The 15,942-nt window shown below is 50.2% G+C and overlaps 1 protein-coding gene across 11 annotated transcripts in view; it reads right to left on the minus strand.

Annotated features, from left to right (window-relative positions):
• EHMT1 (euchromatic histone lysine methyltransferase 1) overlaps positions 1-15,942 on the minus strand; it is a 126,220-nt gene that overhangs the window by 58,577 nt on the left and 51,701 nt on the right. For all 11 annotated transcript variants that reach the window (XM_051807879.1, XM_051807878.1, XM_051807876.1 and 8 more), the window contains exons 2-3: positions 13,618-13,705; positions 947-1,503 (exon numbers count right to left, since the gene is read on the minus strand). In XM_051807879.1, coding sequence (XP_051663839.1) covers positions 947-1,503; positions 13,618-13,663 — 603 coding nt within the window. In that variant the 5' untranslated portion in view covers positions 13,664-13,705. The remainder of the gene's footprint in view (positions 1-946; positions 1,504-13,617; positions 13,706-15,942) is intronic.

A 15,942-nucleotide genomic window follows, 5' to 3' on the forward strand; every position in this document is an offset into this window, starting at 1 on the left:
CAGCAGCTTCCACGCCTTCCTGGGAGTCACTCCCATTGCCAAGCAGGGTTGGCAATCCCTTCCTTGACCTAAAAGGCTGGTCTCCCTCCACCATCAGCACAGCAAGAGGATCCAGTTCTCTGTAGTTAAATATAAAGCAGCACAGGGATGAAGACCAACTGCTTGTAGTGGAGACTTGCCTGCTCCAGGATCTATTCCCTACCCCTTGCAAAGAACCAAAAAGCTAACTAAAAGACCCAAACTTGTCTCATGGCAAAGAAAGGTCCATTTCTTCCCCTCACTGTAACATGAACACACCAAATGACAACTCCTTTTGCCTCCTAACAAAAAGGGCAGAGCTCTGTTTTGTGAAGTGGTGGTAAATCCAACCTGAGGATTCTGGAGTGAACATTTCCTCACAAGCTGCATTTCTGCAGGCAACAGAGAGGGAAAACATCATCTGGTTTAGCCCATAATGATTCCTACAGCAATGCAATCAAGCTGCCTAACAGATCAGCCTCTTGACAGCCTCCAAGCTTAGGAGAAGCCTCAAGTTTACATGCTATGCTTAATTTCCTTTGGGTCGACCTTAGAAGAAATCTAATTTGTTTCACAGGCAGCTCTGGATGTCAGCAGACAACAAGCAACAGAGCCATGAGGGAGAGGCCATTTAGTGTCCCACATAGATCTGTTGGAGAAGGCAATCAATCAATTATATATTTAGAAACACATTGGGGACGGGAGCTGATGGTGGCAATGTGACTATATTTTGGTCTCTCTGTCTGTCTGTGGGAAGAGAACAATAAAAATAAATATATTAATAATATATATATTTTAAAAGAAATTGAAAAAATAAATCCATCCAGTGGGCCACCACTGAATTACACATTCCCATGCAGGCAGGATTCCCTCACACACCCAGGGAAAGCCAAGAGCAACCCGAGGCAGTGCTGGGCAGATACATTACCAGGCTGGGGGTGGGTTTAGGCATTGTCTTCCGTGCTCTGTGGACCTTGACTTCAGCATTAGCAGCAGGGCCTTTTTTAGCATCCATGTCCTTACTGCCCTCCCCGAGCTTGCTTGGCATCGTGGCTTGGAGCTGGGCAAAGGGGCCCACAGTCCTGCCCTTGCCCGCTCCTCCAGGCAGGGTTTTTGCAGCATGGCCGGTGAGGGAAGCAAAGGTGCTGGTAGTCCTTAGGGGCTGCTCCTGTGCCATCTGCTTGGTCAGGATATACCCATTGCTCCCTGTGACAGAAGTCTGTGTGAAGTCATTTGCTTTCAGGTGGTTTTGCTTCCCAGTCTCTCCGTCCCGCTCCGAAATGCCGTTCTCTGCTATCCTATTTAATTTAGTCCCAGAGTCCTGCTGGCTCACTTTCGTGTTGTCCTGAGTGTTTTTGGCTGGGTTTGGGTGCCCTCCAGCCTCGCTGTGCTCACAGGAACCGTTGGTTTCACCGTCTACTGCCATTTTTGGTTCCCCCACTTGCTTCTCCGTAGCACTTTCATCTGCAGCCATGGCATTAAACCCTGGAGGAAGAGGGAGGAGAGGGAGGGAGAGAGGAGAAAAGGGTCACAAGTGGTATCAAAGCTCCAAAGGGAAGCTACAGCTACTTACAGTGGCTAACGAGGAGCAACCCTCTCCTCCAGAAACTGCTCGACACGTATCACAGAACCACAGAATTGGTAAGGCTGGAAAAGACCTCCAGGATCATCCAACCTCACACCAAACATCACCACGTCAACTAAACCACAGTCCTCTTATGCTGCTCACTCACCCACCCACCCAGCTCACCTGGATGTCCACGGGGTGACATTTGGGGTGGGTGGCTCAGGTGACAGCAGTGCACTCATCCTCACTGGCCTCAGCTGCAGACGTGGCCATTTATTCCCAACCATGGCAAACATTCCCTTTGCCTTTCCCAGTCACTCCATTTATTGGACTGTGTGCCAACACCTCTCCTGGCAAACAAAATGCTGCCCAGTCTTGCACCTGGATCTCTGGCAAAGCCCTTCCCAAGGCCAGGCTGACCCAGGAGAGCTGTGCTGGGAGGGCTGTGTTGGTGGCACAGACATGGTAGAGCTGTATGGGTGAGTTTTTGTGGCACTGACACAGCTCAGCAGCCAAACCTACATCAGGGCTCTGCTGCTACAGGAGACATCACAAGGAACAACTCCCTGGCAATCCCAGCTCTCCCGGGGATGTTGTCTACTGGAGTCTGGCTCTTTACCTGGGACAAAGCAGGACAGAATTCATGGTGTCATCTCAGAGGTAACAGCCAGAGCAAACACATGGGTGAAGCATGTTAAATGCAAGTCTAGGCTAAAATAATTATATGATTCAAATGCAGCGAGATTTTTGCAGCCTGACTAAGAGTTAACACACAGCTAAAACATCAATACCCATGTGAAACCTTTCCAAACATTTCCCTGCTCCCCCATCAGTGAATTTTTCCCATCAGAGATTTCAGACCCAAGCTGAAAAAAATCTGAGTATGAATTCCATGTACTTGCAGGGAAGTTTGTGACATGACCAACCAGCAGCTCCCCAGGAAACCAGGAGTGGTAACAGTTCACTGGCATGACCAGTAAAATGATTCCATCAACCTGCTGTTAGGGATTCCTTGGCTTGCTTTCCTTCCAGAGGCCAGAATTATGAGGAGCAACACAAGAACCAGGGAGAGCTGTGTCTGAGTGGGCTGTCAGGGCAGGGGGGATTGAGTCACAACCAGCTCCCATCAAAGCAGTTCTCACCTACAGTATCAGAAGAGCCTGGAGTCACACTGGAGGACAACTCTGCAAGCCAGACCAGCTCCCTGGGTATCAGCAACTCATTTCCCACTGCTCTTGAAGGCCAAACACTCAAGGAAGACAACATTATGAATCACAGAATCATTAAGGTTGGAAAAGACTTCCAAGATAATCGAGTCCAACCTTTGACCAACCCCCACCCAGAACACTGAGTGCCACGTTCTTGGACACCCCCAGGGCTGGGGACTCCACCACCTCCCTGGGCAGCCCCTTCCAGTGCCTGACCATTCTTTCAGCAAAGAAATTCCTCCTGATGTCCAACCTGACCCTCCCCTGGCACAGCTGGAGGCCATTCCCTCTCCTCCTGTCCCTTGTTCCCTGGGAGCAGAGCCCGACCCCCCCCAGCTCCCCCCTCCTGTCAGGGGGTTGCAGAGCCAGAAGGTCCCCCCTGAGCCTCCTTTTCTCCAGGCTGAGCCCCACCAGCACCCCCAGCTGCTCCTCACATGACTTACAAATGCCTCTTCTGACCTGGCACAAACCCCATGCCAGCAGTGACTGAGGGCTCTCCAAGCAGGAGACACCAAAACACCCGGTTTGGTAATGGGAAAACAGGAGTTGCCGCCCCAGCCCTCACCTCCACCTGTTGCTTCTCACATCACCCAGACCCTTCTGAGGACAGAAAGAGGCACAAGGGGTTGGTTTTGGCAGGAACAACTCTGGGAGAAGATAAAGTGCTACTTCATTCACCATTTTATTTAACTCTTTGAAAAGCTTTGGGCAGAGGGAGTCACAACTGTGCCCTTATTCTTTCAACCCTTGCTTCTCTTTCTGCATTTGGTGTCTTTAAAAGACCATGTTGTGGCCATTTAAGCAACTATTGCAGCCAAGTCAGTGCCAGGGGAAAAAAAAAAACATCAAAACAACAAAAAATGAGCTCCCTAACCACAGCTGGAGGTAAAATTTAGGCACCTGGCTGAATGAAGCCTTCAATATTTGTTGATTTAAATACTGTGCTCTCCCACCAGAGCTGTCAAATAACTTCAGTGGCTGACTATTAGATAAACTGAATAAGCAGAGGGCAAGAATTGCTCTACCTGCCACAAAGGCAACCAAAACAAGGTAAATTGGAGCACTGCCATGGGGAAAGAAAGCATCACAGAATTTATCAAAAATCCATGGAGCTAAAATTAAAATCCCACATACAGTTTCCTACACACACACACTCTTATTAAGTGTGTAAAATGTGGTCTGATTTGACTGTGGAAGTGGCATCAATCCCCTACAAACAGGCACCAGCCTTCCAAATCCCTATGACCAGAGATCTGACAGAGCAAAGATATGGAATTTCACATTCCCTGAAGTTGCACAGAACTGGAGAACTTGAGGGCAGCTGTCATGGGTGTGGGTTGGATTTAACAGGGTTTGGCACCCGCTCTCCCTGTCATTGCTCAGGGCAAAGCCAGATCCTACAGCCCAGCTCCAGCCCTGGACACTGCCACCACTGCCTGGAGGGGATTGTCCTGCTCTGCTCTGACCTGGGGCAGCCTCACCTGAAATGTTGGGGCAGTTTGGGGAGACACAATGGAAGGAAGATCTGAAGCCATTAGAGAGTGTCCAAAGGAGGCAACGAGGATGGGGAACGAGGATGCCTTGATTTGAAGCTGGGGGAGGACACTGAGGGCACTTGGGGTGTTCAGCTGGAGAAGAGGAGACTGAGGGGAGAGCTCATGGCAGTTCCAGCTTCCTGGGGAGGGGCAGAGGAGGGGCAGGGACTGAGCTCTGCTCTGGGGGGACCAGGGACAGCACCCAGGGAATGGCTGGAGCTGTGTCAGGGCAGGGTCAGGTTGGATCTCAGGAAAAGGTTCTTCCCCCAGAGGCTGGTTGGGCACTGACCAGGCTCCCCAGGGCAGTGGGCACAGCCCCAAGGCTGCCAGAGCTCCAGGAGAGTTTGGATGATCCTCTGGGGCACAGGGTGTGACCCTTGGGGATGGGCCTGTGCAGGGCTGAGGGTTGGACTCGCTGATCCTTGTGGGTCCCTTCCAACTCAGGCCATTCTGGGATTCTGTGACCAAGTGGGATGCAGCAAGAGGTGCCAGGATTTGGTGCCTAAAGGACACACATCCACAAGAGAAAAGCTATTATGGGAACTGCCATCAACACTCCTTGGCTGGAAGAGTCAGCAGAGGCCAAGGACTGAATGGGAACAGAGACCACGTCCCCCTCCAGCCTCCACCAAGTCCCAGACACCACTGCCAGAACCCTCCCTTTGTCTGGGGAAAGAGCACCTCCATTCTCCCACTCCCTTTTCTGGCAGCACTAAAACAAACCCATGGCTAGGTTGGAATAGCATTGTTTCCCAGAAACCAGGCTCCTGCAAGAAGCAGCACAGCCTCCTCATCCCAGGGCCTGACCTGAGCACTGAATTAAAGAGCTCCCCGTGAAGAACCAGGAGCTGCATCGCTTAATACGATGGGATAACTCTGGTTTTCCCAGCCAAAACACCTGGTCTGGTACCAGGAAAACAGGAGTTGCCATCCCAGGCTAAGGTACTGCCCCAGTGCCTCTCACTGGGAACTCCATGTGCTGCACCCTCGGGTGACAGGACACGCCTGTGGGTGTGAGCATGTCCAGCAAGGCTCGGGTACAGCAAGTGCACAGGTGCAAGCACTGCTGAATAGGCACAATTCCACACATATTTACACCCTTGCTGAACTCTGGCTCACAGACAGCAATGGGAACAGGAACCAGAGCCAGCAGGAACCTCACAAGAAGAATACTGAACACAACAGCCCTAAGAAGCTCTTCAGCAGCACCAGACACCTAAAGAAACACTTGTTCCTGATGTGACCTTTTAATCTCCCCTTTTTCATTCCTAAAGAAAAAGTTTCAACTGAAAACCTGCTAAAAATCTTCATTTGAAACACACCTCGTGGCTGTGAGTTCTCTTGAAAATGCTGTTCAGCAGCTTCTTTGTCCTTGTGCAAGTGAATTATAAAACTAAAGTTGGTATTTCTCTAAAACTTTACAGCTTGACAGCATTCATCCGTTCTAAGTAGGCCAAAACAAGGTTTTCTCCACATTCAGTCTTCTCTCCAACTCACTCACTGCTCTTTAATCTACAACCATCCTTCCCTTAATCAAAAAGAAATGAAAGTAGAAGGTTCTAGCCCATGTCCCTGAAGTGTAAACTCCTTTACTAGAACCACTCCAGTTTTTTCAGAGCTCTTTATGCACCCCCTTTGTGCATCTTTATGCCATTTGCTGCAGGAAAAGCTTCTCCCATGGACCTCAACCCTGCCTGGATCCCCATCCAAGCATTTGGGATTAGTTAAAATCCAGGAACATGTAGAAAGGGTAACATGCCCAGAGATTTATTTTCTGTTCTGGTGCCCATTCTCTGGTGTCTGAAGTTGCCACCAAGTTGACACAAACTTCTGTAAAAACATATCCTTTAGTAACACATCTTAGTAACAGAGGGGATTTCAGACTCAGGAAGTTGGGCAGATCCATTATCCCTGTGAGTCCACGTGGCAAGGAATAATCAGTAATACATTTTAATCCCTTCTCTGAATTCCCAACTCCCTGAGAGCACTGCAGAGAGCTCCCAGCCCTCCCCAGGCTCAAGCAGAAGGGTCAGGCTTAAGTTTTCTTCTCCATGTCACAGTCATTCAAAATTGAATTAAAATTCCCATGCAGAGAACAGAATCTGATTAAAACAGGGGAGAAGATAAGACAGGGTGAGACCACCCCACCTAATTTTAGGTGGCTAAAAGGCATCTCAGCCTCCAGGGTGTCCCTAAAGCCACCACTGCAGCCAAAGGAGAGAAGCCAACAGCTCAAAAGCAGCACAGGCTGACTTTAGACATCTTTGGATAAACTAATCCCTGCCTGGGCCATGTCTAACCTGCCTGCTACCATGTCTGAGCAGAAATGAGCTGGACTACTTCAGAATTAGAATGATAACCTCAAAAATCCCCCCTAAATTAGGCAAGATTAATCCCAGCTCTGCTCTCCCAGCCCAGACACCGGTTTCCCTCTGCTGTCTTTGCTTGGATTTCCAGGCCTCCCAGCAGAGCCAGACCTGGCTCCAGCCCTGCCCTGGAGCTTGCCAGAGCTTGGTCCAGCCTGCCAAAGCCTGTCCTTGGGCAGAGCCTGTCTAACAGATGTGTTACTGTCCCCACAGCCATCCCAGACACAGCCAAAGGGGCGAAATCGCCTCTGCAGGGACCCGAGGGGACAAACACCCACCAGAGTTTCCCACCTGCAGGAGGCCAGGTATCAACTCAAAACTCTCTATTACTCTGACAATGCTCTGAAAAAAAAAAAAATGAAGACTTAAAAAGATTTTTAAAATTCAGATTTCGCTGCTCAGCGAGACAAAACAGGAAAAACACACAAGCTTTAGGAGCCCTCACACTCCAGGCCAAACTGCAATTACCACTTGGTCTGAGGGGAAAAAAGGATGAAAAAGAAAAAGAAAGAAAGGGAAAAAATCATCTTACAAGAGAATGATCTGGAAGTTTTACTAAACATCTTGCTGCTGAGACTGGTAGAGGCAAGACACACCATTGCCCATGGATTTTCCATGCATTTCCAGAGCCCCCAGCACAGGGCCCAAGGCAGAGCCACGAGGCTTCAGCTGCTGCAAGAGAAACATCTAAGCAAAGATAAAGCTTAAATGAACTCAGCTTAAAGGAACTAAGCAAAGGCAGAGCTTAAAGGGAAAGGTCAGGCTTTGGAAGTGCAGCACAAGAACTGCATACTATTATATTTATATACACACATTTCACAGATGTTTTACCTTAAGCACTTTATCACAGATCATCTTTAAAACACCACAGATACCACAGTCTTTTATTCAATACCCAACTGTCCTGCTGGATAAACTTCTAAAAGTGAGAAATGCACCTGTTTGTAACCCCTGTGTTACAGCAGTTCCCTCCCCTCTTCCTCCCTAAAGTCATAAAAAAAGAAAACTGCAAAGCAGAGAGAACCTGCCTCCAGAGGGATGAAGAGGTGGGGGCTGAAACCACACAGACAAGGGAGAAGTGGTGGCTGAGGCTCTGTGTCCACTGGAAAGGAAAGCACCCCCTCCATCACTGGAGGTTGGAGGGGTCCTGAGCAACCTGACCCAGTGAGGTCCCTGGGAGGGTGGTGAGGCCCTGGCATAGGTTGCCCAGAGAAGCTGTGGCTGTCCCATCCCTGGAAGTGTCCAAGGCCAGGTTGGACAGGGCTTGGAGCAACCTGGGCTAGTGGAAGGTGTCCCTGCCCATGGCAGGGGTGGAACTGAATGAGCTTTAATATCCCTTTCAACCCAAACCAGTCTGGGATTCTGTGATGCTATGACTGAAGCCAAAAAGTGAAGCATTTTGAAGCCAAGAAATGCAGAGGAATACATTTTCAGGCAAAGTTCCTCCCAGGGATGAGGTACTGATGGTTTCTTCTTCCCCCAACCCTTTTAAATTCCTGAAGATGGGTGATGTCCATCCAAGAGCCTGCCCTGTGTTTCCAAACCACAGGTGTCACTTCTCCCAGGGCCCTGGAGCACTGTCACCCTGCAGTGGGGTCACACCAAGAGTCAAAACAGGAAGAGAAAAGTAAAAAAAAAAGAAAAAGGAAGAACCAGCTGCTTCTGTGAGTGCTCAATATTGGGATTACACAGGCTGGGTTAATGGGATTTGGCACCTGGCTGCTGGGGACTCACAGAATCACAGACTAGCTGGGGTTGGAAGGGACCTCTGGAGAGCATCCAGTCCAACCCCCTGCCCAGGCAGGGTCACCTGGAGCAGGTGACACAGGAACACATCCAGGTGGCTTTGGGATGTCTCCAGAGAGGGAGACTCCATGACCTCCTTGGGCAGCTCCTCCAGGGTTCTGCCACCCTCCATGGAAAGAAGTTCTTCCTCATGTCAAGGTAAAACTTCTTGTGTTTTAGTTTGTGGCCATTGCTCCTCATCCTGTCACTGGGCACTGCTGAAGGGTCTGGCACCATTCTCTGGGCACCTCTTGGAGATACTTGATAGACTCACAGACTGGTTTGGATGGGAAGGCACCTTAAAGATCATCTCATTCCAACCCCCTGCCATGGGCAGGGACACCTTCCACTACCTCAGGTTGCTCCAAGCCCCATCCAACCTGGCCTTGGACACTTCCAGGGATGGGGCAGCCACAGCTTCTCTGGGCAACCTGTGCCAGGGCCTATTTATAATTTTCTAGTGTATATTTATATGTATTCATGAGATCTCTTCTCAGTCTTCTGTTCTCCACACTAACCAGGCCCAGCTCCCTCCGTTTATCCTCCTCAGAGAGATGCTCCAGACCCCTCATCATCTTTGTGGCCTCTGCTGGGCCCTCTCCAATAGCTCCTTGTCTTTCTTGGACTGTGGAGACCAGAAGTGGACACAACACTCCAGATGTGGCTTCACTAGGGCCAAGTAGAGGGGCAGGATCACCTCCCTCAACCTGCAGGCCCCACACTTCCCAATGTCCCCAGGACTGCCCCTCCTGGTCTCAAGGACACACTTTTAACATTAACAGTTCAACAGTTAAACTGGCTCAACAATTTAATGACTTAGAACACGTTAACAAGCTCCATGAAATTCATCCCTCCCTTTGCCACGGGATCAGGGCTGTGGTGTCACAGCTGTGCCACAGGGATGCTCCTGCTCTGTCAGGCTCCAATTGCACTTCCTCTCTCTGCCACGGGCACATCCCTCCTGGAGCCAGGGTCCCAAACTCAGGGAGTGCCTGGGAGCACAGCTGGATGAACAGCTGAAATACCTGAAGCATCCCTTTGCTCTGCCTGCTCTCCTGCTGTCAGTCCCAGCAGGGGATCCCAGTGCCAAGCACATGGAGGGGAGGAGATCACTCCTGCCCTCCTTTAAAGCTGCCATCCCAGCACTGGGAATGCAGAGGCTGCAGCTGCTTAGTGGAAGCAGCACTTCCAGCACTCACAGGCAGCCTCCTACCTGCAATAAGAGGGAGAAAAACTAAAAAAAAGGGGGGGAAAAAGGCTTCTCTGGGATTTCAACCACTGACACTCTCTCAAAGCTGTCTGGAGTTTGTCTGAGAGCAGTGACTGTGCAGGTCTCACCCAGCACTCTTGCAGAGCAGCTGCCTCAAGTGAAGGCTCAGAAATGCTGGGGCTAATTGAGAACTTCATTCCCAACTCCCATTCCTGCTTTTGGGCCACTGCTTTAGTGGAACTTTCCATCCCTGGGGTTGAGGAATCAGGAAAGGAGGGATTTGCTTTGAAAGGTCAAGGGAGACACAGCACAGAGTTCAGACTGATGTACATGAGGAGAACTGAAATCACTTGAAACTCTTGCAAAGAAACCACTTTTTAATAGTTTCACTCTGAGTCAGGCTAAAGACAATATGGCCTAATAAAAGCTTTTTTCCACTCATCTTCCATCTCCCTGCCCCTTCCTTGCCCTGTCAAAGGGACAGATGGACCTAAACTCACATCCACATGTAAAATTGAACTGGGACATTTCCCATGGACAACAAAACAGCCTCATGCACAGCTTTTCTCTATCTGTGTTGAGCAATTTTACACGCAAAGGGACTCTGAGCCCAGTGAGTGACTTCCACTGGGCTTTGCACAGGCTGGGACTCACCCCCAGGCCCAGAAATGGAAGTGCTGGAACACCCAAAGAGTTGTTCCTACAGATAGATTTACATTTAGAGGACAAAGGCAGAAGAGGACAGCCCAGCTGGGAAGCACAGAGCATTTCTGCAACACCTCCTGCTCGAGGAACAGGGAATAAAACACCACCACTGCACACCCAAGGGCCCCCACCCCAGGCTGCTCCCTGAGAGCACCCACCCAGCCCTGTCCCAAGCACCAACAACTCCTCAACTCCTGCCCAGCTCCTGAGCTGTCCCAGGTGACAGGCTGGCAGGCTGAGGACCACCAAGAAAGGAGAGCACTGCCTCAAACCAGCAGATTAATCAGGGCCAGGTTGGACAGGGCTTGGAGCAACCTGGGGTAGTGGAAGGTGTCCCTCCCCATGGCAGGGAGGTGGAAGAACTGGATGGTCTTTAAGATCCTTTCCAACACAAGCTGATCAGAGGAATGGAGCACCTCTCCCGTGAGGAAAGGCTGAGGGAATTGGGCTTGCTCAGCCTGGAGAAAAGGTGGGTTTGGGGTGACCTAATTGAGGTCTTCCAGTGCCTGAAGGGAACCCACAAGAAAGATGGAGAGAGACTTTGGACAAGGCCTGGAGTGACAGGACAAGAGGGAATGGCTTCCCACTGCCAGAGGGCAGGGTTAGGTGGGATATTGGGAAGAACTCCTTCCCTGTGAGGGTGGGCAGGCCCTGGCACAGGTTGCCCAGAGAAGCTGTGGCTGCCCCATCCCTAGAAATGTCCAAGGCCAGGTTGGACAGGGCTTGGAGCAACCTGGGCTAGTGGAAGGTGTCCCTGCCCATGGCAGGGATGGAACAGGATGAACTTTAAGGTCCCTCATAACCCAAACCAGTCTATGATTCTGGGATTACAAACTGGGGCAGCTCAGCCCTGCAACAGGATCCTCATGGAGACCTCCAACATGATGATGTTCCTCAGTGCTGGAGCCAGACAGTGGTCACAGGCACTGCTGCAGGGGTGCTGATGGGCCTGGCCTGGAGGACAGAGCCCCAAATCTCAGTCAAGGCTTCAAGTCACCTGAATTTCCTGGCTCATCTTGGACACAGGGGAAGCACAAGTTTGTAGGTAGAGGTGTAACTGGTAAAAGGCCATTCAGGGAGGCAGCAATAGAGCTACCACAGTTCCAATGGGGAGCTGGCCCTGCCCTCAGCATCAGCACCCTTCTGAGCCCAGGGAGAGTGAAAAGAGAGAAAAACACAACAATTCACACCAAGTCTTTAGCCCAAACAGCACCCTTAGTCAGCCTTTGGATCTGCAAGTTCAAGTCTCTGGAAGTTTTAGATCCCAGGTTCAATATTAACAAGTTACCTGCCAAGGGGATTTTCCCAAAGGGAACACAACCCACAGCAGGTTCAGCTGTGTGCTGAAGGTCTTGGCTCCCATCAAACACACCATCAGTTTGCTGCAGCAACTCAGCCTAAACCACTCCATGGCACTGATGAAGGTATTAAACAGCACTGGTCACATCCTCCTTGCTAAAGGAAAATTACCTTTAAGTTTGTTAAAACAAATTTAAAGAGAGAAAGTTGAGACTTCAGGGTGCTTTTCCAGTCAACACACCCCAGCTCCATACACTGCTGCCTGTCCTTGAGCCAGGAAACTGGGCTCAAAGAAACAATTTCATGGCATCTCACGAGTGTGTTGGAATGATTTCATGTTCACGCCACAGTCAGAAATGCAAACTCTTTGCCAACACTAACCACTGTTATTAAGAGGCTTTGGGGACGTTAATTAGTGTTGTGTTGATGATGATCCTCCGAGGATCCCAGCTGGGGAAGGAAGGGCAGTGAGGGACAGTGGGCACAGCACAGCGACCACACACCCCATTGTCTGTGTGCTCGGGAAGGGGAGGATACAGCTGAACATTCCAGAAGAATGGACACTATGCAGATCACATTTTAGGACTCTTCTTCTTACAGAACCAGACAATGAGCTGGAGTGGTTGGAATTTGAGCACCTTGTGAAGCCTGGAGACTGTTCCTGCACAGGGAGGGTTCTCAGCTCCCTCTCTAAGTCACAACCAGTCAAGACATCCAAGGCACAGAAATGTCTCTTCCCACCCTCCTTCTGGATTTTTTACCTCCACCTTGACACTTACCTTAAGATCAACCAAGAGCTGAACAAACAAGATTTATAGTCCTGAGCCAAGCAAGGCAAGGGATCAAATTGAGAGGCTCCCTCAGAGCAACATGACCTCCCACTGACACCTCAGATTTCAGCCCTGCTCTGCCCAGACCTGAGGTCCCTACACCACCAGCTCTGGCAGCAGGACTCACGTGCTCCCAATTAATATCCAAGCACCTGACACAGCATTCAGTATTTTGCCTGTTCTGAGCTTTACTCTCTAACTGGAGCAGCTTGACAAAACATTATGCTGGACAGAGGAGAAAGAAAAAGCAACGCTGTACTCACACACAACTGAATTAAGTCCAAAATTTTGTTTCTAGATAAGAGTAGGGATTTTGATGGGGCCAGTTCAGTGCTTCCCTAATGCTCTGTTATGGAAAGGAGAACAAAAACACACCAAATCCCTGCAGAGCTAGGAGAAGTAACTAGTCAAGGAATAATAAAGACAGGAGGGAGTTGGAGGAAAGATAAAGAGTGGTGGGGTTTTTTTCCCCTAATCCTACTGACACATTTATTAAGCCCTTAGATTTGCGTGCATGTAACTCACAGATTTTGTAACTTTTATGTTACTTTTATGTAACTTTCCCGCAGGAAACACTTTGTCAAGTGAACCAGTGCTGCATCCTGCACAGCAAAAGCAGCAGAGCCCACACAGGAGCCTGGAAGTGTCTGAGGTGTGGGGTGTCCAACCCCACCAGCCATCCTGCAGAACATCAGGGGCTGCTCTGCAGCAAGAGAGGAACCCCCAGGAAAACAGAAAGTGAACTTTCCTAGAGGGAGGAAAAGGCCATGGTGGGGAGGGATCAGAGTTCAGCTAAAACCAGTCGGGCAGAGGAAGCTCCAAGGGACTCCTTCGGCCTCGCAGCCGCACCAGAGCAGAAGTGAAAATGAGATCCCATTCTGGAGGGGAGTGGTGGGGGATGGACTGAAAAGCAAATCTGCCTCTTCTGGGGAAGAGCCCTGCTGAGAACAGTCCCAGGAGGAGGGAGCCACTGTTTGTGGGAGCACAGCTGAGGCGCTGGGGGGACAGAGCACACCTCCAAGCCCCCGGTTTTGTTCCCATCACGCGCTGACCTCACAAGCAAGGTCTGGCCCTCACCCAAGGCAGGTGCTCACCTTCCTCTTTGTTGTTGGTGATGTCTTTCAGCAGCTCAGTCTTCATGCAGGCGTCTTTCCTTGGCTCTCCCTTACTCAGCAATGCTCGCTAAGGAGGGGGAGACAAAACAGAAACATCAGGGTTTAGCTCCATGGTCATCCACACACATTGCATTGCACTGAAAAGAAGAGACAATCATGGACACATCCTGTTTACATCACGGGCAAACCTCCCTCTGCAAAATAAGGCCGCCAGGAAGCTGCCACCAAGGCACAGGTCACAGATAAAACACGGCAGGGCTGGCCCCAGCTGACAGCCCGAGGAGCAGAGACACTGAGCTCTGCCCGGGGCTCAGACCTCCCAGCTCTGGGCTTGGATGAGCCAGACAGATTCTGTGAGTGCAACGTGCCCGGGAATCCAGCTGAGTCAGTGCGCAGGAAAGGCATCTCCAGGAGGTGACTTGTACTCCCCCAAAACTTCTTAGGCTTTGGGTGGGGGAGGCAGATCTATCAGCCTTCTCTTTACACCTCATTTATCAACATTTCCAGCCCGTGAGCTTTTGGTTGTTTTTTTTGTAGTTAATTCAAATGTACACACAAAATGCAAACCATCAGATCCAGCTAACTCCTCATTCACAACACCCATGTTTATTAAAGTTAATCAGCTCTATTTTTATTTCCATAGAAAGTAATTTTTCTTTTTTCCTCCCCCTTTTTTTTTTTATTTTTACGTAAAAAAGGGAACACCTGCTCATCTCCTCTGCCTTTCACACACCCAGAGTCACGTTGTTAGATCAGGTTTGCAGCCTTAATACCTTCGTTTTTTATGTCGAAGTGGCGAGACTGAAAAAAAAAAGCCACCAGAACAAAACAGCAGGAAAAAAGGTACTTGCAAAAAAAAAAAAAAATAAAATGAAATAGAAGGGGTCTTTGCCACAGCCCTGTGTTTAAGGAGACAAGCTGGTCTGGAGGCAAAGATGGTGCCTGCCCTGCAGAGCTGCCGCGTGACGAGGTCGGGTGAAGGGTTCAGCACACGCTGCCGGCGCCGCGGCACAAGAATAAACCCAGGTCAAGCCAACTGTTGTAGGGCCGGCACAGAGAGCAGATGGTGCCTCAGCCATGCAAATCACAAGGTTTAAAGCACACTGAGTGATAAAGGAAGAAAAACAACCTGCCCATCTCCCACAAAGCGAGCGAGAGAGATAAGGTGCACGCGATGTACCAGCTCCCAAACCCGGTGTACCGGCTTCCAAAAGCTGGTGTACCAGCTCCCAAACCATTCCCAGCACCAGCTCTCCTGTCACCATGTGGGATTCTGTCCAGAGAGGACAGAGGAGATGGGCTTTGGTGCTGCTTTGCTGTCACCAGCCACCCTGACAGGTTTGTTTCCATGTGAACTCAACAGCAATGTCAGCAGCCTCCCAGCCCCACAAGGGGCTCATCCAGCCCCACATCCCTGCAGGATGCTCCCAAATGCCTCCATCTGCAAAGCAACACACACTAAGGGAAAGGAGGGAGCACCAGGCTGGGCACGAATTCCTGGGAAAGCCTTCATCACCTCCATCAGGCCTGGAGCTGAGGGCACTTCCAGGATTGCTCCCATAACACGGAGGATGGAGGCTGTGGGGGGCTGCCTGTCCCCAGCCTGCCCTGAGCACAAGCAAACAGCAAACCTGGCCATATCTCAATGCTCTCAGCACCAGGGAACGTGTGCTCCCAGCACAGCACCTTCAGATTTTCAGCCACAGCCCAAAAAACAAGTTGTGAGCATCTGGAACCTCAGCAGAGCCCACCAACAGCCTGTAGCAGAACCTACCTCCAGCAGACACTGGCCAACAGCTGCCATCGAGAAATGATCATAAAACACAGCCCAAAGCCTGAACATAGAGCACCTTCTTTATTTATTTGTTTGCTAAGCCAATAATACACATCCTCGCTGCAAACATGAGCTTGTAAACCCTACCTCTCCTCTAGCCAGACCTCTTGTAAACTGGGAATAACTTCATTTTGCTCATGGATCACCCTGCAGCAAGACTAGTGCAAAGAGAGCTCAGAGTGCCCAAGGGCACCCTGGGCAGGGGCACCCAGGTCCTCACCACAGGCACCAACAGCAAATAAAGAGCCTCAGTCTGTCTAACAGGAAGCAGTTTGTTTTCCCAACCTTTGTTGCAATAAGGAAAGGTCTTGATATTCCTGCTGTTACACTGACTCATATGAGAAGCCCCAGGACTTCCAGTGGGTCATTCTGAGCCATCTGATTCTAAGTTTTTCTTTATTTTCTAAGCACTATCCTCAGCCAACAAATCACCCACACTCTCCCTTCCACAGAGGCGTTGCTGCTGCTCG

This window comes from Manacus candei, unplaced genomic scaffold, assembly GCF_025592945.1.
Source record: "Manacus candei isolate 608988 ecotype Guabito, Panama unplaced genomic scaffold, ASM2559294v1 h1tg000071l, whole genome shotgun sequence".
Taxonomy (NCBI): domain Eukaryota; kingdom Metazoa; phylum Chordata; class Aves; order Passeriformes; family Pipridae; genus Manacus; species Manacus candei.